Source organism: Manacus vitellinus, unplaced genomic scaffold (assembly GCF_001715985.3).
Source record: "Manacus vitellinus isolate BGI_N305 unplaced genomic scaffold, ASM171598v3 scaffold_20_pilon, whole genome shotgun sequence".
In the NCBI taxonomy this organism is placed as follows: domain Eukaryota; kingdom Metazoa; phylum Chordata; class Aves; order Passeriformes; family Pipridae; genus Manacus; species Manacus vitellinus.
The window spans coordinates 1,998,078-2,020,694 of NW_021939471.1; the positions used below are offsets into that span (position 1 = coordinate 1,998,078).

General features: G+C 43.0%; 1 protein-coding gene across 4 annotated transcripts in view; it reads left to right on the forward strand.

Annotated features, from left to right (window-relative positions):
• Positions 1–22,617, forward strand: part of CPS1 (carbamoyl-phosphate synthase 1) — a 162,099-nt gene that overhangs the window by 78,701 nt on the left and 60,781 nt on the right. For all 4 annotated transcript variants that reach the window (XM_029959481.1, XM_029959482.1, XM_008928470.3 and 1 more), the window contains 12 exons: positions 1,802–1,911; positions 6,528–6,672; positions 7,571–7,660; positions 8,047–8,103; positions 10,537–10,629; positions 15,235–15,324; positions 16,259–16,387; positions 16,887–16,993; positions 17,393–17,534; positions 19,010–19,087; positions 20,587–20,685; positions 21,393–21,488. In XM_029959481.1, the coding sequence (XP_029815341.1) occupies positions 1,802–1,911; positions 6,528–6,672; positions 7,571–7,660; positions 8,047–8,103; positions 10,537–10,629; positions 15,235–15,324; positions 16,259–16,387; positions 16,887–16,993; positions 17,393–17,534; positions 19,010–19,087; positions 20,587–20,685; positions 21,393–21,488 (1,236 nt within the window). The remainder of the gene's footprint in view (positions 1–1,801; positions 1,912–6,527; positions 6,673–7,570; positions 7,661–8,046; positions 8,104–10,536; positions 10,630–15,234; positions 15,325–16,258; positions 16,388–16,886; positions 16,994–17,392; positions 17,535–19,009; positions 19,088–20,586; positions 20,686–21,392; positions 21,489–22,617) is intronic.

Here is a 22,617-nt window from a genome sequence, read left to right on the forward strand (position 1 = left end):
ATAGAGCAGAGGTCCTGTCCAGAGCCCAGTCAGAGGCTCCCAGGCCATCTCTGTGCTTTGCAATGCTTTAAGTGTGTGGCAGCTTTCTGTATTGATAGGTGCAGTGAGATTAGGGACCAGACCAACCTGTCACTTTAATTTGGTCTAAACCTGGGGGATTTAGCTGCAAAAATGCTGTTTATAACTGGGGAGGGAGGGGATTTTGGTAGTGTTGACTAAACCATCCAATGGCATGGGAAGGTTTAGAGAATGATGGCTAAACCTTTGGAGAATGACTGGGTGTTTGACATTAATGAGAAAAAAATGGCAAGGCTAAAAGCATCCCAGATGCACAGAATTCAATTACTTGGCAGTGCAGTTTGATTTTTAGTGTATTTTGCAGTACATTAGTAATTGATCTGTGTGGTATTTGTAGCTGCAGAGGGGCTCTAAATGAATGTTTGTCATGATGGTTACAAAATGTTCAATACTGGGAATGAAATTTCTCCTTGCTGTGATTGTTCATGTGATTTACGGCTAATGGAAAGTAGCTCTCCTGCTCCTTTCTGGAGCAAATAGATCTTGATTCTTCCTTTAAAAATCCCAGTAAGAGGAATTGTTCTGTAAAAAAAGCCAATATGAAGCTAAATCATGGTGAGAGATGCTCCCTGTGGACATGCTTGGGACATCTCCTGTGGCACAGACCACAGGGGTTTTTGCACTGGTGGTCACTCTGCTGCAGCTCTGTGCCCAGGAGGCAGCTATGCTTGCCTTCCAGAAGTGGAAGTTTCTCAGGGCCCTGAAGTTCACCATCCAAATTCCTTTAAGCCCTAAAATTCACTGGCAGATTTGTTTCTGGCTTTGCTAACTCTTTCTTTTCCCCAGCATGTCACCAGTGATCCTCTGTCTAAGGGAATCTCCCAATTCATTCTGTCATTTCTGCTGTTCATGCAGTAATTACTTTTTAATAAAAGCTGGAGTTCTCAGGTGATTTCTCATGCAATGCCTGGATAGTCTAAGAAAGGCTTAGTTTCAAAATGTGGCCAAAGAGGGTGTGTTTAGTCTGGTATGTGCAAAAAACCCAGCTGTGACACTGAATCTCTTAAGGACTTTTGTAAAATTCACTCTGTCCCCCATTTCCCTTGGCTGTAAAATATTGATGAAGCCTGTAAGGGATCTCACAGTTGGTGTGGGATTCAGTTCTGCTAAATACTCTCTAGAAGAGATACGGTTTCCTGTAGGCTGCTTGTTCCATAGCTACCTCTTCCAGGACAATTTTTTGCCTATCCGTGAGGTAACTGAGACCATGAGTGTCCAGCTCATCCATGAATTCTTCTGATTTTGTGTCCTAGAGTGGAATAGAGTGGTATTTTGAATTTTGCTGTCTGACACTGACTAAACATACACTTATTTTTAGCAGCTCAGATGTATAGTTGCAGCAGAAGTTAAACACCTGTCAAAGGTCAACAGACTCAGCAGCAAGCCTTGAGCAAACAGTGAGGAGGCAGTCACAGGGTTATGATGTTGGCTAATTGCAAGATATAAGAAATGAACAGTGATGGGGAAGGGTGATCCTGCAGTAACAGCAGCACATGCTCTGCTTGCAGTGAGGTTTGCCAGCTCATTAGGAGAGCAGTGTTTCCCAAGTGTTAGAAAGAAAATTGGCATCGTGAGACTGGTAAAAGAGACAGCAGCTGGGAATGGGAGAGAGGCAGGAATACTTAGAGTGTGAGGCATGAAAGGCAGGTGTCCCAGGTGTTACCTGTATAAACATCAAGTCTTTTCCTCCTGTATTTGAGTCTCTTCATGTGCCTTTCTCTAGGCGCAGACAGCGAACTTGGTGCTGGAAGATGGGACGAAGATGAAGGGCTATTCTTTTGGCTATCCATCCTCCACAGCAGGGGAAGTTGTATTCAACACTGGGCTCTCTGGGTAAGGCAACAGCAAATGAGGTACAAGCATCAGTACTTCTCTGGAAGCTTGTTGAAGGGTCAAAGCTGCATTTTCCAAGCTTACAGTGTCCTGATCCAAGCAGATGGTTTTCTATATAATGCTACATTGCAGTCTGGGGGTACAGAGAGACAAATAATTAATGAAGAAGCTTCAGGCAGTTCTCTTGGGTCATAGCATTTGTGGTGATAAGGACATTTAAAGACTGATCTAACTAACTGTGATAGTGAGATACACAGGAATGTGATCACTTCCCACTGAAATGCAGCCACTGCTGAGTCAGAGCAGAGGAGGTGTCTGTTCTCCCTCCAGTGCCCAGATCAAATATAGAGATTTGAAGCATTTGCAGCCTTCTGGGTAATGGAAATGAGCCTCTGGGTGCAAAATTTTTAAATCCCAAGGTTCCTGTGTTGGTCAGCTGTATGACCCATCCCTTATGACGTTTCTTGGCTCATACCGCTGAGGATACATTAAACTCTGTGCCCCTTCCAGCTAAAGGGTAGGATCAGATTCATGTCTGACCTAGTGTTTTGGGTCTAGCTGAGATGGAGTTCATTTTCCCATAGCAGCCCTCACAGTGCTGTGCTTTGCATTGGTAGCTAGAAAGGTGTTGATAGCACAGCCCAAACACTTTTTGGCTACTGCTGAGTGGTGCTGGCAAACCACCAGCACTGTCTCTCAACATTCCCCACTCCCCCCTTCCCCTCTCACTCGAGGGCAAGATCCTGTGAGGGGACACAACCAGGCCAGACCCAAACTAACCAAAGGGATATTCCAGACCATATGATGTCAGCTCAGATATAAAAGCTAAGGAAAGGAGGAAGAAAGAGGGGCATTCATTGTTTACAATGTTTACCTGCTGAGCAGCTGCTATGGTTTCTGAGGCCCTGGGAAGTGGCTGGACACCGCTCACTAATGGCAAGTAGAGAATAAATCTTATTATTTTCCTCTTGGCTTGTGCATGCACAAACTTTTGCTTTTGCTTCAGTGAACTGCCTTATCTCAACCTATAAGTCACTTCCCATCTTATTCTCTCACCCTTGTCCAGCTGGAAAGGGTGGCTTGGTAGACACCTGGTGTCCTGCCAAGGTCAACCCACTACACCTAACATGGTTCTCTGTCCTCTTGAGTGGTGGAAGCCTGTGGCTAACTTAGAATGGCAGCCAAATCTTGCTGGTGCTTTTACTGAACTGCTTAAGCCGAGGAAATCTGCCCAGAAATGAGGCTTTTGGTAAGGACATGGACATGTCCATGGGGAGATGAGACAGCTCTGAAGTTGTTGGTGCTTGAGCTTTTTCTTCAGTCATTCATAGCTGTCTTTGCTCAGCTGCCTTGTGTTTTCCAGGTTCTTCTCTACTTTGGAGAAACCAGTACTCACAGAATGAGTTTTTAAATGATCTCCTTGGTGAGAATGTTAAATTGCTGCAGAGGGGAATCAGTGTGCAAAGTTTTGCATTAGGAGGCAATTATTTAAGAGTTTTGACAGCACTAATTACTGTCTATGTTAATATACCTGCCAACAAGCCACTGTTTAATATAGATCAGAATGATGGAGGGCACCAGAGTTCTCTTCTTAGTGATAGATTATGGGCAATAAATCTTGTCACATCACTAAAGTCAAGGAGGACCTGATGAATTATTTCCTCTCTACATGTTACTGTGGAAGCAGAAGCTGTGTTTGTTTTCTAGTGATTTGGAGAGGATGCCTGTAAAAGTGAGATCTCTTCTGTGCTGGGAAGCATATGGGTGGGCATGGAGGGAATATTCAAAATGTAAGGTTGTATCTTCAGAGCCTTCTCCAGAACGTGACCTTGACTGATTCGGAGAAAAGGAAGATGAAAGAGTTAGCAGCATTGTTGCAAAACATAAAAGTGGCAGATTTGCTACCAGTCCACGGGTTGCTGGCCATTGAAAGCAAGCTTGTAGCTCTGCCTCAGGCTTCTAAGCACAGAGATCAAACCTGTGTGTCCAGAGGAGCCCAGCCACCTCTTCTCGCTGGCACAGGAAGAGGCTAAGTGCCCGTGAGAAGGAGGTGCCCAGGGCTGGGGCATTTTCCAGCCTGTCTGGGTACCTACCAGTGTGTCAGGATAGGGAGCTAGAGGTTAGTGCAGGGGTGATTTGGCCATGGCTGCTGTTCAGCCTCACATCACTGCTTTCTGTGAAGTGGGTGTTTCTAGGTGCTGAGTGGGGCCAGGGTGGGCTCTGTCCTGGGGTGATTAATACGCTGCTGTGCACCGTGTCTGCTCATCTGGGCTCCCACATCCTGATTCATGTCATAGAACTGGAAGGCAAAGCATTTTATGTGCATACAGCTCCCAGGCTTGAAGCAGCTAAACCAGGCTGAAATGTGGTCATAACACACTGGAATGGAGGGCAGAGAGCACTCTTTTGGGGTTGAAATGTTGAATATTCATTCAAAAAGCATGAGGAGGAACTTTTCAGAAACATTTGCTCAAAAAAACCCCACCAACCTAGTGTTGCAGCCATCTGTTTAGTATAGGAACACAAAGGAAAAAAGGAGTTTCCAATTAAGAAAGAAGAATTACAAACTGTAAAACATTCCCATATTTGAAACAGCTCAGTAAATGCATTTGCCTCCATTAAGTCTCTTTATGTTTCCCGTGATATTTTAGTGAGAGAATGGATCAACAGGAATTTACTGAAACCAGGCAGGCCTTTGGGCAGGCACAGCAAGGATTAGACCTTGCAGCATCGTTGGAGCTCGTGGTTCCATCCACCTCTCTGTGCTCCACGTGGAGCTTAAAGGGTATTGCATCTGTGTGGAGTCCTGCCTGCACACCCCATCCAGACCCAGTGGCTCTCTGTCCTCGTTTGCTGATTGCAAATGACATGCAACAGTTAATTACACTAGCTTTGTCAGTAACAAGGAATCTTCTGGAAGCATGACCAGTTGGCTCAGAAGGAGGGAGCTTGTACGTGCCATGTGCCGGGTACTTACTGCAGTCCTGTGATCACCATGCACTTTCTGTAGTTGTTTACCTGCAGCAGCAAGTATAGATTGGAACAGCAGGAGAGGCTTCCCTGAAAAATATTTCATGGCCATTGTTCATTTGACCTGTTATTTCTCAGAACTGGCTGGTGTGCTGTGTTGTCTATATCTGCCAGCAACCATTCTGGCTTTTATGAAGAGTTTCCCAATGTTTGACAATTAATCTTCTGGCAGTAAGTCTTGTGTTCCATAAAAATGTCTCTTGTGACTTGCTGATATCTGGTAGATGGCTGGAGTTGCCAATTATGTATTGTTTAAACAATGATGACAATAATAAATTATATTTTATATAGGGCAAATTAATCCTGAAGTGTCCTTTTGCATTTGGCTCACTATTTGTGTGGATAACTTCATCTGATGCTAAATTACAGCTGCTTTTGGGTTGAAAGACAGCAATTGTTTACAGTTGTTTAATGGATTGCTGCAAAAGATGGTACAGTACAAGAGAGAAAGTGAAGGTCTGTGTGTTAATTTAAAGCTGAAGTATAGGAGCATATAGACCATGTTTACCCAGTCCCTGTATTTGGGGTTGAAAATGAGACTGGATCCACTAGATCCAGAGCTGATACTTAACAGAATCCTAGGTTTGGTCCTCTGCTACAGCAAAATATTCCAATGTGCTTTTAGATCTTTTCTTGCTGAGGAGGGCATTCAGGCAGGGGCTTGGATAAATTGCTTTTCCCTAGGGGGTCTACCTGAGCTGAAGATAGGACACACACTGGGGCCTTGTGACCAGGGTGGAATGCTGAATCCAAAGCATTGTCTTCCAACTTGCCTTCTTCAGAGATACACAAATCACCTGTAAGCACTTAGGAGTCTTGTCAGGTGAAACTCATGATGTCCCATGGGTGGGAACCTGGAGATGGCCTATAGGAGAGGCCTGGCCTCTGCTGGGAGAAACTGCAAAGTGGGGCTGTGGCAGGGTTTTTGTTAGCAGAGCAGGTAGGAGAGAAGAATCCAGAGTAGCAGTGAGGAATCACAAAGATTTGTCTGCGTGCTCCTCGGCAAAAAAAGCAGTTACAGCCCTGAACATCTCAAGACCTGCAAGCTCCAGAGAGGGGAAGGGAGCAAGCCTGGGCAGATGGCTCTGTTGTCTGCTGGCTTTTCAGTTCAAGCCTTCTATTGTACTGAGAGGGGAAAGCTTTTACACTGCAAGGAGGGACGAGTGCAGCAATAACAAAGCACTGCCCACATGGTGTGCCCAGGGCATGGTCAAGCCCAAGCTGTTATCTGAGAGTCCAGTGATATGCCATGCAGTTCTGTGATCTCTCTGCCCTCTGTGTAGTTGTTTAGCTCATGTTAAATCACAAGGAGTCTGAGTTTGTTGGTAGCTCCTGTGCTTTTCTTAAATGAAACATGAGAAGCCAAAGCCTTTCCTGGTTCTCAGTGTCAAATGTTTAACCACAGATGGGAAAGTCAGGGCACGTTCACAGATGTGTTTGCTTTTATTCTGAGAATGCCTTCACATGAATACTCTTTCTGTCTTTTTGTCATATGGGAATTCAGACCTGTCTTGTTTTCACTGGCTCTTTTGTCTTCCTTTTGACTCCAGACCAATGTACTTTTCTTCTATTGTTTCTTCATCTAGATACACCGAAGCCTTGACAGATCCCAGCTACAAAGGACAGATTCTTGCCCTGGCTAACCCCATAGTTGGGAATGTTGGAGTGCCTGACACAGCCACTTTGGATGAAATGGGCCTCAAGAGGTTTCTGGAGTCTGATGGGATCAAGGTAACAGTGGGAGATGCAGAAGTTATCAGAGTGGTGCCAGCAGCCTGACTGTGTGATAGAAGGAATCAATGATCCTCAACCTTTCTTTTTCTTCTGGATATTGTCCTTTGGAGGAATGGTGGCAAAAGATACTCCATATTGGTTTTTGTGCCAGGATATGTGCCTTCTGAAAGCTTGGCATTTCCTATCAGTGATAGACATGGTACAGTTTTTGTGAACTGCTGTCGTGGATGACTTTTTTTTCACCTTCCTCTCTGCCTCATATATTGATCAGTGTTTGCACAGGACTGGTAGCCAAGAGAAATCAAACACCAGAAGTTTCAGTGTGCTAAGACTCTTCTCTGTGTGCCTGTGCTGCCACAAGCAGGGGAGGTGACAGCTGTGTGGAGAAGAAACCAGAATTTACACTGTGGTAGCAGGGGATGTTGGTTAGGAGTAGGACTGTGTCCTGGCACCAATGGCAGTATTGAAAAATGAAACAAACCCATGTAGTTGCAGAACCAGTGAAATGCTTTATCTGTTTTGAGGTGAAATGACTATTTTATGCACTATCTAACTCTACTGGAAAATGGAGCTGTCTATTGAAATGAAGCGTCACTTAAAAGTGAAGAACTTTCTTACACAAAAAATGAATCAAAACATTTTGTCTTATCTTAAATTTCCTTTTTTTTTTTTTCCTAACAAGAAGTGTTTTCTCAGTTCTGTGCAATTTGCAGCTTTGGTTACCTGAAAACCACATTCTTCTATGAATTTCCTAAGTAAAAAGGCCCAGATACAATCGTGACAGTGTGAAGTGTGTCTGTGATAGGGTTTATGGTAAATAAATAGTGAAAATTGAAAGTACAGGGTAACTACAAAGTGATCTTTCAGTTCAAAATGATGTTTCTTCTATCTACAGGTTTCAGGTTTGCTGGTGCTGGACTACAGCAAAGAGTACAGCCACTGGCAAGCTGCTAGGAGCCTGGGGGAATGGTTGCAAGAGGAACAGGTAAGCAATCTAGAGGTAACTACACATGAGCTTTTAATTTTTGTGCTTTTCAGGGCAGAAACAAGATTTTAACAACTAAGCTATTTATGAATGGGAGAAGGGAGGAGAGGTGAAGCACTAGAAGTGAGGCAGCCTTGGTAATACTGCTGTCAAGAGCCAGAGGTCCTTAAGCAAGGCCAGGCTGGAATGGGGCTCTGAGCAGCCTGGTCTAGTGGAAGGTGTCCCTGCCCATGGCAGAGGGGTTGGAGCATGAAGATCTTTAAGGTCTCTTCCAATCCGAATCATTCCATGATCCTGTGGCGTGTTCTTCTCACACAAGTGATCTAGCTGCTCTCTTCCTCTGTCTTAGCTGCTTGTTCTCTAACTTAGCCTTGTGTTTTCTTCAGGTGCCTGCACTGTATGGGATTGATACTAGAATGCTGTCCAAATTAATTCGTGACAAGGTATGATCTGCTTCTCTTGATCCAGCTGCATTAACCTGGCTAATGTTGGGCCCTTTTTCTAACACTGTAGCAAACCTGGGGCAGCAATGGTGCCACTGGGCTGCCTTGACTTCAGATGCTTCTCAGATCCATGTGCTCTTCCAAAGGCTCTGTGTCTTCTCTAATACTGGGCAATGTTCTGATCCCAGGGAGCCCTCTCTCCTTGGCTCTGCTCTGGATTTCCTCTCCTACATAAGTGAGGCAGCACAAGCTGGTGTAAATGAAAGGCCTCTGGTAGTGTCAGACACAACAGGTAGTAATATCAACTACATGTTAATTCAGTAACAGTCAGAGAGAGCAACAACTCTGTGAGGTATTATGGATTTTAGTTCACAGATGGTGCCAGCTTTGGTCAGTGGAAATTCTCCTGCTCCTCTCAGTCAAAGAATGCCTACAATAATGTAAGCTGGATTCCTAACTTGGGCTGGTTTTCTTAGGTTGAATCTTGCTATTATTTTTAATAGTCATTACTTTTCTTTCATTTCCAAGAGCTGACAGTTGAAGGACATGAGCAGGATTATGTTACAGAATGGAGGTTAATGTGAAAGTGCACTTCACACTGGCTGAAACACTGATCAAAGTCAGTCTGAATTAAATGTGCCTTGGAGGCTCTTCTTTTCTAATGGATTTTTTGAAGCTGCTCTTTTCTTTAGGTGATCAATTTGCAGCCTGCAGTCCAATCCCACATCCCCTTTCATTCCACAGAGCAAAACAGGGATGACCCAGCTTGAAGAGAGGAATATTTGTAGAAATTAATTCTTATGGCAAGATTTGGCATTGTCCTGCCCTTACAGACAGCATATATGTGCAATTTAATGCAATAGAAGATGGCAATGCTTTCTTAAGGTATAATAGATCAATATTCCTTTTATCCAAAGTAAATACACTTCCAATGTTTATTCTGTAACTTAGCAGTGTATGGTAGTAATGCCATACTGTGACTGAGTGGTGTTGATGTATGGCTTTTAAAATAGTGCATAGTCACCTTTTGGTCTGGTCTCTCAGGCTGAAAAAAACGCTTAGTATTTAATTCTATGTCTAAATTGGGGATGAGAACAGGGCTTCATTATGGTAAATGCAGAAATGAGCAATGACTTGTTAAACTGGGCTAAGGTAAATGCAAGGCACCATTTGGCTGAATAATCTGGGAGAAAAGTAAGACCAAGGTTCCTGTCAGAGAGCAAGGGCTTTAGAGCTTTATTATAATAAAGCATTTATTATAGTAGCATGGTGGCACTCGGCAATGTGGCTCTCAAGTACCACGGCTCTCAAGCACTACTGAGCACTGTGGTTCCCAAAACCATGACTCGTTGAAGACAATGACATTTTCAGCTCTGGTCTGTGCAAAGCTTGGAGCAGCTTTTGGTGTAAGGTGCTACTCAAGGAGACATAAGATGTCAGCCACTGCTAAGAGCAAAACTCTCTCCTTAAAACTTACCCTTAGCAGTGTGCACAGCAATGCAAGATGTTGGCTCTTTCTTGCCCTAGGAAAATGGCAAGGGTACTTCAGGTATGGCAAACCAGGGAAGTATCTCACAGGAGAATCACTAAACCCAATGAGCAATCCCACTGTGCACATTAGTGTGATATCCACAGGGTGAGCTGAGTTTAACATATTTGATCATGAAAGTGATTTTTGGTAGAAGTTACCACAAAACAATGACTTCCTCTGTTTTATTTTCCCCTTCCACACTTGAAAATTTCTGTACTGCACACCCTGCCCCATACTTAGAAGAGGTTAACCCTGGATTAATCCCACTTACTCCAGGTGTGGGGCAAAGCAAAAGCAAGGATTTCTTTTCCACTGAGAACTCTAATGAGCAGGTGGAGAAGTATATGCTGCTAGCAGAGGAAGAGTGTCCTAGCTTCTGCCAGGTGGTAACAGCAGTATAGAATAGAGCTTGCTGGAGGTGATTTTTATTTTTAACAGCTTACTCAGAAACAGCTGTGCTGACCTGCTTCCTACATAGCTTTACCTTACACCGGCTCTGCTGCCTTGTGGTTATCCACACGAGGTGGCTGAAAAACTCAAAGTGGGTTTTTGGGTTTCCAAACTCAAAAAGCTTCAAACAGCTTAGTAGATTACTCCCTGATCTACACAACATTTATTTGGAGATCTGAAGTCAACTCAATTTCATGTCACTACACAGATTGCCAGACTGCCTATTAAATTTTACTGCTGATAATGCCTCTCCCCTGAATGAAGAGTTATAAACAGATTTTTCCTACCAAGGAAGGCTCATAAACTTCTGAAGATGCTAAAAATGATTATAAGCTGCCAAGAAACCAACTTTAAACACCTGTTCCAGTTGCTGTGCCTGTCAGCACCTTGTCCCAGTGTTCACAGGTTCTCTTTTGCTCATTCTTTGTTTTTTTTCTGGTGTATTTCCACAGGGCACAGTACTTGGGAAGATTGAATTTGAAGGTCAACCTGTGGAGTTTGCAGACCCAAATAAACAAAACTTAATTGCAGAAGTTTCTACAAAGGTGAGAAATTCTTCTGTAGTATCAGGGCTGTACACTCCAGGTAGTAACTGGTCCTCATTTGCTCTGGGCATCAACCATTTTTTCTGAACAAACGATTTGGGGATGTTTTCTAAACCATGCACCTTTCCAGACATTTCACAGACTGTCATCTCAGCATCATCCTCATAGAATCCCTGTGGCTCCTTAGGTGCAGTGTTGAAAATAAAAAATGAGCTGGATGTGCCCTGAATTGTACTCTGATCAAGCCATTGTGTGTAGAGACAGGACTGAGAAGTATTGGGGATACAGTTAGACCTGGTATATGGTGGACATAAGAAGAATTAATAAAAAGAATGGTTGCTTTCCTTAAATAAATTTCAGGAAACAGGGCATAATTTTGTTGAAGTGATTCCAGAACATATTTCTAGATTTCAAAAGGAGACCAAGTTAGGAATTCCCTGGATCTAAAAGTAGTGCTATTAGCTGCTTTGCCCATAGATCTGCACAGATCAGCAGTGAGTACTCTGTTAGCTGAGCATGCAAACCATGTTTGACCACAAGCTGAGAACAACATTAAAAACTACGAGGATGTAGCAAAACGGGCCCATACTAAAAATGGTAACTATTGTTGTATCAATTCAAGGGCTAATGTCTTAACTTGTGGCCCCTTTGGAGATTTAATTGGGGATAAAGAGTGCCCTGGATGCTTAATCCCACTGAGTGAAGTGAGAACTGAGTGTATGAGTCCCTTTTGCAAATTCCATGCTTATAGTGTTTGCAGCTCCTTCAAGACCAGTGAGATTCTGGAATTGCTTTGTAAAAAATTGCTTGTGTGCTGTTCTGCAGACAAGCTGGTGTGTTAGTGGCATGAGTGAAAAGCAGTCCTGAAGAGACTGGTCAGCAAGCAAGGGGGAATTTGAAGCACTCTCCATCGAGGCTTGGATTTATAGTAGTAACTGGTTACCTGGAATGCCAGTGGAATACATAGGCCACCTTGCAAATCTCACCTTTGGGGATCTCACTGATTCATGCCAATGCCTCCACTGTATTTTGAGTCAGGGCTTTGTTGCTACACAGAATGATGGCAATTTCTTAGTGAGGTTGTGATCTAGGATTGCAGAGTGCAGGTGGGGCCATTTGGAGCAGTATCTCAGAAACAGGTAAGGTTGCTGATGCTAAACTCTGCAATTATTGAGAAGGAATTTCTGTAAAGAGGCTGAAAATCTCTTCTAAAAGGGAGATATAATAAGATTAATGGTGCTTTGGTGGTCTCATTATGTTTATATCTTCACTTTATATGTTTAAAAAACAACACCACAAATAAGGCTGTAAATGAACTAAGCTGTTTAATGTTAATAATTACTGGACATGATTATCTGTTGCCAAATGGTGATTTTCATGGAAATCAGGATACAGAAGGATCAGGAATCTCCTTATCAATTGTACACTAGGAGTGATTGATTTTTTAAAATTACTTTTTCACCCTCACCTTCTTTAAATGCTTGTGATAGAGACTGTGCTTGCTAACATTGCCTATCCAGGGTAGGGAATGTAGAAAACTGCCAGTATTCTGCAGGAACTTTTATTGGAAGGTTGTTTTTGGTGCATGTGATTGTCAGGGTCAGAGCAGATAAGGTGTATTTAACCATTCCAATCTAAAAGGTTACTTCTCTCCACACATGACATGCAGCCCCACGAACTCTGTTCTCAGCACTGGTGCTGAGGAGTTTCTGCTCTCCCTGACCACTGTGTCGCAGCCTTCCCACATCATCTTTTCAAACTGGGACAGTTTTTTGTAGGCTGTGCAGCAAACAGATGAGGGAAATCCTCTAGCTTTAGAGGGAATATATTTTAACATTTCTCTGATCCAGCTCCCAGTCTGGTTTCTGTCTACACATACTCTTAGCCAGATGTAGGGGTCAAGTTAAGTCTCTGCAGCACAGAGTGCAACAAGTGGGGGAAGAGTTGCGGAGACAGCAATACCTAAAATTAGTCTTGCTGCTGAAGGAAATGTAACAAATCATAGCTAATTAATTGGGCAGGGAAGAGTTTTAAGAGTGAGACAAAGTACCTCAAAGTAGTTTTACCCCTCAGCTCCCATGAGAACAGCCAAGGACAACCTTTGAAGGCAATTTTTGCTTCATAATTATGTTTTGTGGATTTTAAAGAAGGAATGTTGTGACGAATTTAGGGGTCTTCAAAAGCCCCTTTTAAAAAGGAGGGTAGGTTTTTCTTAAAGGTCTCTGACACATGACACTAAGTATCTGTGAGAACTGAGTACCTTAATCTTTTTGAGATTTTTGAAACCCACGTTCCAAAAGCCTGAAGGACAGCAGGTAGAAAACCCATATAATTCCTGTGCAGTGGTAGAGTTCTACCATGGACTGTGGAAGCAAAATCCACTTGTATATGAATGACTGTGAAGATCCCATCATTTGATGTCAGGCACCTGTTAAAACCCGCCCTGTCAGGCAGCAGTAATTTTTGTTTTATTATTAAATCCCTTGGAGTGAATTAAAGTAAATTGATAAGAAATTATCAGTTTTTACATATTATATCTATCTATCTATCTCTCTCTATATATGGTTTATTTTAGAACAAGTTGGTTGCAAAGGAAACAGGTATGTAGCCATTTTGGCTTTTATTATCTATGGTAGCATAGCAAATAAAGGCATAAAGGTATTGCAAAGGAAAACATGTATTTAGCTGTTTTACTTGTAATATAGCCACCCAAGAAAATGTGTAAGGGAAAAGAGAGAAAGAAAGAGAGAAAAGAATAAAAGTTTTATAGTCACCAGTCAAAGGCCTCTGGCAAACTTGGTTGTTGGGGTCGCTGGTGTCTTGGTCTGTCAGGCAATGGTGGGGGGGGAGAAGCCCACGAAACATACCCCGAGAAACCCTCCTGGTGCCTCCCTGTGTGTGTGTGGGGAGCCCTTTTTGCAGAGGCATGATGTTTTTGCAGAGGCTGGAGGTGCTGGTTTTTGCAAAGTCATTCCAGGCTTGGGAGAGGTGTATGCTTTGAAGGCACCCTGCTAAGAGGCCTTCTGGGGCAGTGATGGGTGTGTGCATGCAGCACCCCCTTTGACACAGCTCGTGGGAGACAAACATCACAAATCCAGAGAGTGCCACTAGTCTCCTTTAGATAAAGGTCACACACCTAAAGAAGCATCTCACACCCAAGACTTCACCCCTATGGCCTCACAGATTATGTGTGGTCTCCTCCCCTCAGCCTTATCTTCAGTCTTCTGGCAGCAGCTTCTTTGGACAGCTGTCCTCACGCAGGCTGTGCTCTTGCATCCTAAAAATCTCTGCATCTCAATCTTTGCAAAGATAAATGTTCAAACAAGAAGTGAGTTAGGATAATACAGAGGGAGGAGTTGTAATATTCTGCTAACAAACTTCATCTTGAGTTTCCTGTTGAGTGGATGTCTTTCCTTGGCTGGTTGTAATTCTCCCATGAAAAGATTCAGTTTGTCACCCTGCACCAGCCATATTGAACATGGATTTTAGAATCTTTTCATAAGAGGGCCCAGCTGTGAACTATGAATACCAGGGAAGCTGACTAAAAGGCAGTTTCTAAAAAAAAAAAACACTTTTTTCCTGTGATGCCCAAGAGAAAAGTCACTTTGGGCAACGTACATTTATCTGTATCAGCTTTCAGAAGCTGAGCATAACTGAAGGTAAACACAGAGTTTTAGGAGGAAGAAGGCAGCCTTATGTTATTGATGAATAACATCCGAGCCTGGTGCAGTCATGTAACAAGTAAAATAATTCAGCAAGCTTCAGAAAGCAGCTGTCCATAAATAACCTTACATCAGTACTATGGCTGTCTGACAGTGGGTCTACATGGTGCAGTATCAAGGCATATAACATACAATGGTTTGACTTCACTCTCTTCTATTCTGGCTGTGACCAAAGGATATCTGAGTGTACAAAAGCACCACGGTCAAGATTTGGGACTGGTGACTATTTATTTTGTGGCATGGGTAAAGGAACAGCAGCTGCAAGAGGAGGAGAAGAAGTAGTGAGATAAAACTGTCAGGTTCACATGAACACAGACCATGTTCAGTGGTGTGCTTGGCCTGGTCTATCCTGCCATGATGCACCGAAGGTCACTCACAGGTATCTCCAGCTGTGCTGTGCTCTGGTCTTACTGGGACAGGAGGGTTGTGGTGGTATTTACTGTGATGGATCTGTAGCTGGTGCAAAGCAGCCTTGCTCTGCTGGCATCAGCTTGACGACTGAACTTCAGCTGAAAATCTCTCCTTGGGTGTCTGATGTGTTTCTCTTGGGCTGCAATAGTCCGTGAGAACTGGCTTTCTGCTCCACTGCTGATGAAGTGAAACACAGGAAAAAAGCTTGTCATTAGCTGTGGAAACAAGTGATTGCTTAGGAATTGCATCACTGCTGTAATCAACAGTATATTAAAAAAAGAGCATTATAACTTCTACTTCCACAGAAAAATGAAGGAAGCACTAATGTCTGCACTGTTCCTGGAGATTTCTATGTAAATTGATAAGTACCAGTTGCTGCATGTTGGTGTAAAGTTATTCTGCTGCCCATCTTCCCTGTATTTTGGGGATAGGGCATCATCTGTCACTTACAGCATGGTCTGTCTTTTTATAGGAAGTCAAAGTTTATGGCAGAGGGAATCCAATTAAAGTTGTAGCTGTCGACTGTGGGTTGAAGCACAACATTATCCGTCTGCTAGTTAAGGTAAGTCAATGCTTGATGTTGCCTATCTCTCGTTTTGCTTTGACAAGGGCCTTGCCTGTACTCTCTAACCTTCCTTCTACCTGCACACAGCCATTCTAGTAGCAGTTGCCCTCCTAAAATCAGGTACAATTTTTAGGATGACTTTCATGGACTAGGAAGTGTTTTCTGAACTTGATACGCTGTATTGAGGGGGTAAGGAGTACAACCTGTCCAGCAGCCTCTCAGCTGTGAGAAGAACCCCTTGAAGATGAGTTGTCATAAGATGAGGCACAACTTCTCTAAAGAGCAACCAAGGAAGGTCAACCCAACACTGTAAAAAATAAACAGGGGGGAAAAAAGTTTCAATGAAGGTGGTGAATAGTTGAAACAAGCCCAGGGAAATTGTGGAATGCCCATCTCTGAAGATATTAAAAACACAGCTGACCCAGGCCCTAAGTAACCTGCTCTAAAGTTGAAGTTATCTCTGCATTGAGCAGACCTCCTGAGGTTCCTCCATCCTCAGTTTTTCTTTGACTACAGGATTCTGTGAAAATCTTTTCCTGTTTGTAACACAGTGATGTAGCAGTGCTTGCTTCTTTAGCCACACAGGCAGACTGAAGGCAGTGTCCTCTCATTCCCTAGATGTAAACGGTTTCTCTGATTCTGTATTTTAATTTGTGTGGATATTTGTCTCATTTTTGATGGGTGGGACTATTTCTGGCATGTCACAGAACAGAGCTGTGAAGACCTAATTTAGCAGTCAGAATGCATGCACTGTGTAGAAGTGAACATATTTTACATATGTACATACACTGAAATCCAGACTCAGCCTTTGGGACATGAGAGAGGAACAACCTCCTGACACAAATTCATTTGTTTCCCTCCTGCCCTCATTTCTTGTTACCTTGGGGGTTTTTTGTGGGTTTTTTTGTTTGTTTTTTTGTTTGTTTTTTAGCGAGGTGCAGAAGTACATTTAGTTCCATGGGATCATGATTTCACCAGCATGGACTACGATGGGCTCATAATTTCTGGGGGACCAGGGGATCCCATGAAGGCCCAGGAGGTGATTCAGAATGTCAGAAAGGTACAATGTAATAGCCATACAGTTGTTAATTTGCCTTTTTTTCTAGTGCCTGAAATCCAAACAGTTGGTTATATTAGCATGTTATGGGCCAAATGTTGTTCAGTCGTTTCAGCTGCCTGGAATATTCCTTGTGTTTGTCCACTGGGAGTTGTCTCCAGCCCAGTAGTTACAACAAGGCTGTATAGACCTTTACTGGTGCCTTAAAGTACACTGTGCTCTTTCAGGACCTCTGGGACATTAGGAAAGAACAGCATTGAATTCAGGGCTCCCACTAGCAATAATGCTGCACACTAAATGGCTGTAATGCGGAGTGTCATTGCTTATTCCCCTCGACTAGTCTGACACCAAGCTGTGCCCTGAGGCTTCCCTCTGAAGCAGGGAAGAGGAGGAAGCTTTCCTTCCTAGGCTGTTGCCAAGCCTGTGAGGGAAGTAGCATAGTTTATGCTGGTATTGCTGAACAGAGACACTCCAATATCTCTTGAAAACCTTTTCATTTTAGGTTCTGGAGAGTGATCGCCCAGAGCCCCTGTTTGGAATTAGCATGGGGCATCTAATCACTGGAATAGCAGCTGGAGCTACTTCCTACAAGATGCAGATGGCCAACAGGTGTGGCAGCTCTTCTGCTTTCCAGGGCCTAGACAGACCACTTCAGCATTGTGAAAGGCCACAGAGCAGCAGTGCTTTGCTGCTGAACTACCTTAGCAGCAACCAGTGTGTCAGTGACATTGCTTCTTCATGCCAGCCATTCTCCTCACCTTTAATTTAAACTGCCATGTCATGCAATACTGTTTTTGAGGGTGTTTTGAAAGTGTTTGATGTAATTGATTCCCATCAAACAGAAGGATAGCAAAGTTTCTCCTAGGTTTTATTATCTTCTGAATGGCTGCCAGTATTGAACAGCTACACTTGAACTGCTGTGTATAGCCTCATAGTTACCGGCTCCTCCTAACTGTGACATTTGGACACATCTGGCACTTCTGTTCTCTGATTCTTTTTTTCTTCCAGAGGCCAGAACCAGCCCGTGCTGAATGCAGTGAATGGGCAGGCTGTCATCACTGCTCAGAACCACGGCTATGCCATTGACAGCTCTACCCTCTCCTCTGGCTGGAAGCCTCTCTTTGTGAACGCCAATGACCAAACCACTGAGGTGAGCTCATGCTTTATTCCGGAGACCTGCACAAGGAAGCCTCTAGTGAGCAAAGACACTCTGGCTTTATTTCACCTCCTGGAAGCTTGCTGTCAGATTACACTTTGTTATCAGGGCTGAATGTGGTAATCTGACCATCTACTTTACTTGGAGCTTGCCTTAAAGCCCACAATGGGTTAGCCTTTACCACTGTTTGCTGTACCAGCCCAGAGTGTAGGATTGTCACAGTGACTCCAAACTCAGTTTAGGTCTGAAACAAAAGAACTAAACCCAACAACCAGAAATCATTGGATTGGACATCTCTTTATTATGCCAGCTGGGTGTTCATGGGGAATTGATTTGCCATATACAAACCGAAGAATCAGTACAAATTTGGGGCATAAATACAGTATTCACTGAAACTCCTTCCCACAAGTCCAACCTTGAATTATGTCATAATTTGGGGGTCAAATATCATCCTGGAGTTCATTCGTGGAGCAAGGTCGCCATCTCGCATTAACTTCTTCTGGGGGGAGCAGTTGTGTCTTCTTTCCACTTGGCAGGTCTCCTAGCACCTAAGATTGATCCAGCTGACCCCTAAACTAATTGTTCTAGTACCTACTAGGACACATATATTCATCATTGGTTAAAGATAACTAGAATTTCCTATTAACTTAATCTTTAACTGAATTTACTTCTTAGCAAAACAGTCTCATATTGATCAAGTTTCTCGAAGTGTGTAAGCTGATTTCTTACAGGTGTGCTTATGGTTCACTCTCTTAGTTCCCATAATTTCATCTACATTCTACATCCTGAAACTAATTGTAGTCCTAAAAGAAAAGACAACTACTGTGCCAAAAAGCAAGTTCCTTAGTTGATTAAGATGCAATTTTTATCGAAGCTAAATCTTCTAATTTCCTAAGTCATTTGAAAATGAGGCCCCCTCTCATTTCAGGTCCACAGCAGTAGTCCCCCTTCATCACTCTGCCCAACCCAGGGCACAGATCAAGCCCCTGTATCAGCAGTTAAAGTGAGTTATGGAAATCAAGACTGTGATCAAAAACCATTTCTACTGTGACAGAACCAGTCAAATTGGGATGATAAAACCATTCATTCCTTAACAGCCTTGTTCCAGGTGATCTTTTCTTGCCAGCTTTTCATCTCTGCCTAGTCCAGGATTGACTCTGGAGGCAGACCAGTGTATCTGCTCTGTTAAATTCTTCCAGATTAGCAGTATTTGCTGTTGCAGTGACAGTGATATCTCCCCTGTGGCCCTTGTCCATGCACAGCTGAGCCTTAGCAGCAGAGCAAGAGGCTCAGGAGCTCATTGGATGAGACATGGCTTGAAGATTGTGAATAAAAGGGGTGTAAATTTGACAGCCCCTGGAAACATACCAGTCCTTTGGCCTTCAGTGCTTGCAGAGATAAGATGTGGCTTTCTGTTGGTGTGTTTGCTTGTCAGGAGGTGTCTAAGAGAATCACTTTTATTCCTGCAGGGAATTATGCATGAGACCAGACCAATTTTCACAGCACAGTTCTATCCAGATGCAAATCCTGGGCCAAGGGACACAGAGGTAATGTATGAGAACTGATCTGGGCTTGCTTTCAGATGGTCTGAGGAGTGCAGATATGTATCAGCTGCGGTGAGGAGTCTTTATGTTGGTGATGGTCCTACATCTTGGTTTTGGAAATGTCGGGCTCCTAACAGAGGGCCCAATCATGCATAGGCTTGTGTCTGCTTAGCTTGATGTGCAGCTAATTACAATCAGCAGCAAGATGTCTATTGACTTCTGTGTGCCTTGGATCAACGATTCCATTCATATTATGTGTATGCATCGAGTCCTGGTGGGATTATCTCTGTGTTGGAAGTTACTGAAGTGCTTAAGCCTCTACAGGATCAGGCTCAAATCTCTTGCAAAAGAGATTGCAAAAAGAATAGCATTTTATCTTAACAGAAAAAATACTAGCCAGATGCTTTGTAATAAAATCATTAACTTTCTAATACATTTTAGTTCCACTTTCAAATTTTATAATTACTGTAGAGTTATGTAAATGGATGCATACTTCCTCACTCTGGTTCTCCTAAGTGAAATGAAATTTTAATCCCCAATCTGTGACTTCACACAAAGTCTGTAACAACTGGTTGTGTAGTCACGGAGTATGACTAAGCAGCATCAGGGGATGTGGAAAGCAGAGGAGGCATGTCTGAACATAAATAAGCTATTTAGCATTTCCTGAGAGAGGAAGATGGAAGAATACATAGAAGTGCTTATTTAAATCTTAATTTGATGATGTTGATTAAACCTGCAAATAAATCTCTTGATATCAAGAAGTTTTGTAGCAATCTGATTGACTGGTGAATCTCAGAGAACTCAAAACAACTCTCAGCTGTGTGTCTTTTCCAAGTCTGTGCACTCCCACTGCTGGGATGGGTTTGATAACATAGTACCTATCCTGATAGGCTTGCAGGACCCATCCATACTCCTTCCATGGATAATTCCCAGGGACTGTGTGGCAAAAGCTCTGCAAGTGTGGGGTCAGGTGGGAAGCCTGTCCCACTGTGTGTAGCTGCCTGCCTTGCCTTGCCTGCCCTGGCTGGAAAACACTTCTGACAGCTGCTCTGGGACCTCCTCTGGAAGGACAACACTGATTTAGCACCACTGATGTTTAGATATCCCTGTTCAGGTCCCTGCTCTGTAGCAGGTGCTGTTCTAGATGGTTCCCTGAGCTTGTCTAGTGTATGCTCTTCTGTGTTTTGGCTTTTAATGCACGTTCACTTGTTGCACTGCCAGCCACATAGAAGCAAAGCACACAGGCATGATTGATGTGTGTTTTCTTCCTGATTATGACCTCCCTTTCTTGAATGCAGCTTTGTCAGAGATGTCAAAGTTGTTAAAAAATTTCAAATAACTATTTTGTCTTCTCAGATGGTGTAAATCTACCTGCTGAAGGCAGCAGAGCAGAGCTGATTGCTCGAGCTCCCAAATGGCCTGTTTTTTCCTTCTTTGCTTGGTATTTATTTAGTTCCACTTTGGTGGTTATTTTTCCATAAACGTGTGTTTATTTTTTCTAGTTCCTTTTTGATTCTTTTATTTCCCTGGTTAAGAGTGGGAAAGGCAGTACCATTTCCTCAGTTCTGCCCAGGGCTGGAGTGACTGCTTCCAGAGTAGAGGTCAGTATACAGCTACTTGTTTATCATGCCTGTCGGTGAGGCTGGGACCTACTTAATTCCTACTATACCCACAGCACAAAATGGCACAGAAAACTGGTCATGGAAGTCTGAGGAGGCTTCCCTTATAAAAGTCCTTACAGCTGCTTGTCTCACAGTCATCAGGCCTCTCTTGTGTTATTAAGTCCCTTTTCTTTGAGAAAGTTTTAAGTTCTGACGTTTCATGGATTTTTCTTTGCAGTTCTCCCAAGAAAGGTACTCTCACAGCAGTATAATGAGGTGCCCTGGGATAATCTGGCCATGAGATTTTGTGCCTGCAGTAGAATGTTGATGCTTGGTTGCTAAGCAAATAAATCTGAAATTCCAAGCGTGGGCTGAATTTCATACAGTTTCACTATCTTAGAAGGCAGCTGGACTTTGTGGGCAGCCAAAGTGAGGCATGGTTATCTATAAGCACATGATACAATTAACATATTTATTGTATGCCCAGTGCATGGATCATGTGTTTCTCTGACAAGAGATATAGGAGAGAAGTCCAGTAGAAATACTCTTAGAAGTAAAAGTGCAGTGGTTTTGAAAGCGGCTTTTCTTCTCTTTTGAGAACTTATGTTCTGTAATTTGAAACTGTTGGTTGCTGCACAGTCTCTCTGTTCATTTCAACATCCACTATGATAGGACTGATTTTTTTTCATGCTGTTTTGACCCTGTAGGTCTCCAAAGTTCTCATTCTAGGATCCGGGGGTCTGTCAATTGGTCAGGCAGGGGAATTTGATTACTCTGGATCCCAGGCTGTAAAAGCCATGAAGGTGAGGAGATACTCTGAAAATACTAACCTCATGTAACCTATTTTCCTTTCTTGCAGCTGAACTGATCTTCCAACTATGGCATCAGTGGGGCAGGGAAGCTGATGAGGATAAATGACTGTAGGGAAATTTAGCCATTTTTTGTTGGTGAACTTGTTGTATGAGTGAAATGAGTTAACCACTCAGAATTATCTACCAAAGAGAGATGTTCTCGAGGTTTCCATTGCAGTCTTTGAGCAGTTTGTTATTTGTGATGTGTGCCTGGTCACTCCAGGCTTCTCAAAGTAAATGGGGATGAAAAGGAGGGATATGCTCAGCTACACCTGAGCTGGAATTACTGGAACTTCCGGGGTGTGTCAGCACATGGCATGGTTGTCATGGGAGAGTGGAAAGCTTAGACAAAATTTATTAAAAAGCCCTGCCATTGAGTCCCGAGGTGCAGAAAGGACTCCCTTTCTTTCTAAACTCCTTCTTGGAGAAGGGTTTAGATGCAGCTGAATCCTGTCTTAGCCTTGGACTGTGTTAACGGTTTAAATTTAAAGGGCATGTAGAGAGGTATGATTAAACCACTTTGTCCCACAGATTTTAATGATGGCAAAACAGAAATATTTATATAAATGAATTATTTATTATGACAAACTAACAGGTGAACAGATGAAAGATCTTAATCAGAATTATTTACTCCACAAAATAAACACTAAAAATCTACTGGTAGAGTATAATATAGCATAAAGTAGTATGGTACACTGTAACAAAGCAATTATTGAAGCAGTTATATTAAAGCTAGCAAAAAGAAATGATTATTAAGTAAAGATTTGATGTAACTCACTCATGGGAGATCTCTTTCTCTCTACCTCAAGGAGTATCCTTGGAGGGTGTCCCCAGCCAAGGGAGGCATCTCCACACATACACCCCAAGAAGGGTTATGTCAGAAGAGCCTGACTGCATGAGAGGGGACTGGACTTTTATAGTATAAAGTGATTGACTGCTGCAATGCAAAAGATTTTGAACCCCTTTTCAAGGCCAGTTTTCTAAATGGTATTTATTTTGAATAGGATGAACTTTTTAAAGGTCATATATGTCAAATTTTGTTTCCAGAATATGTCCTAGAAAGGATACTAGGGCAAAAGCT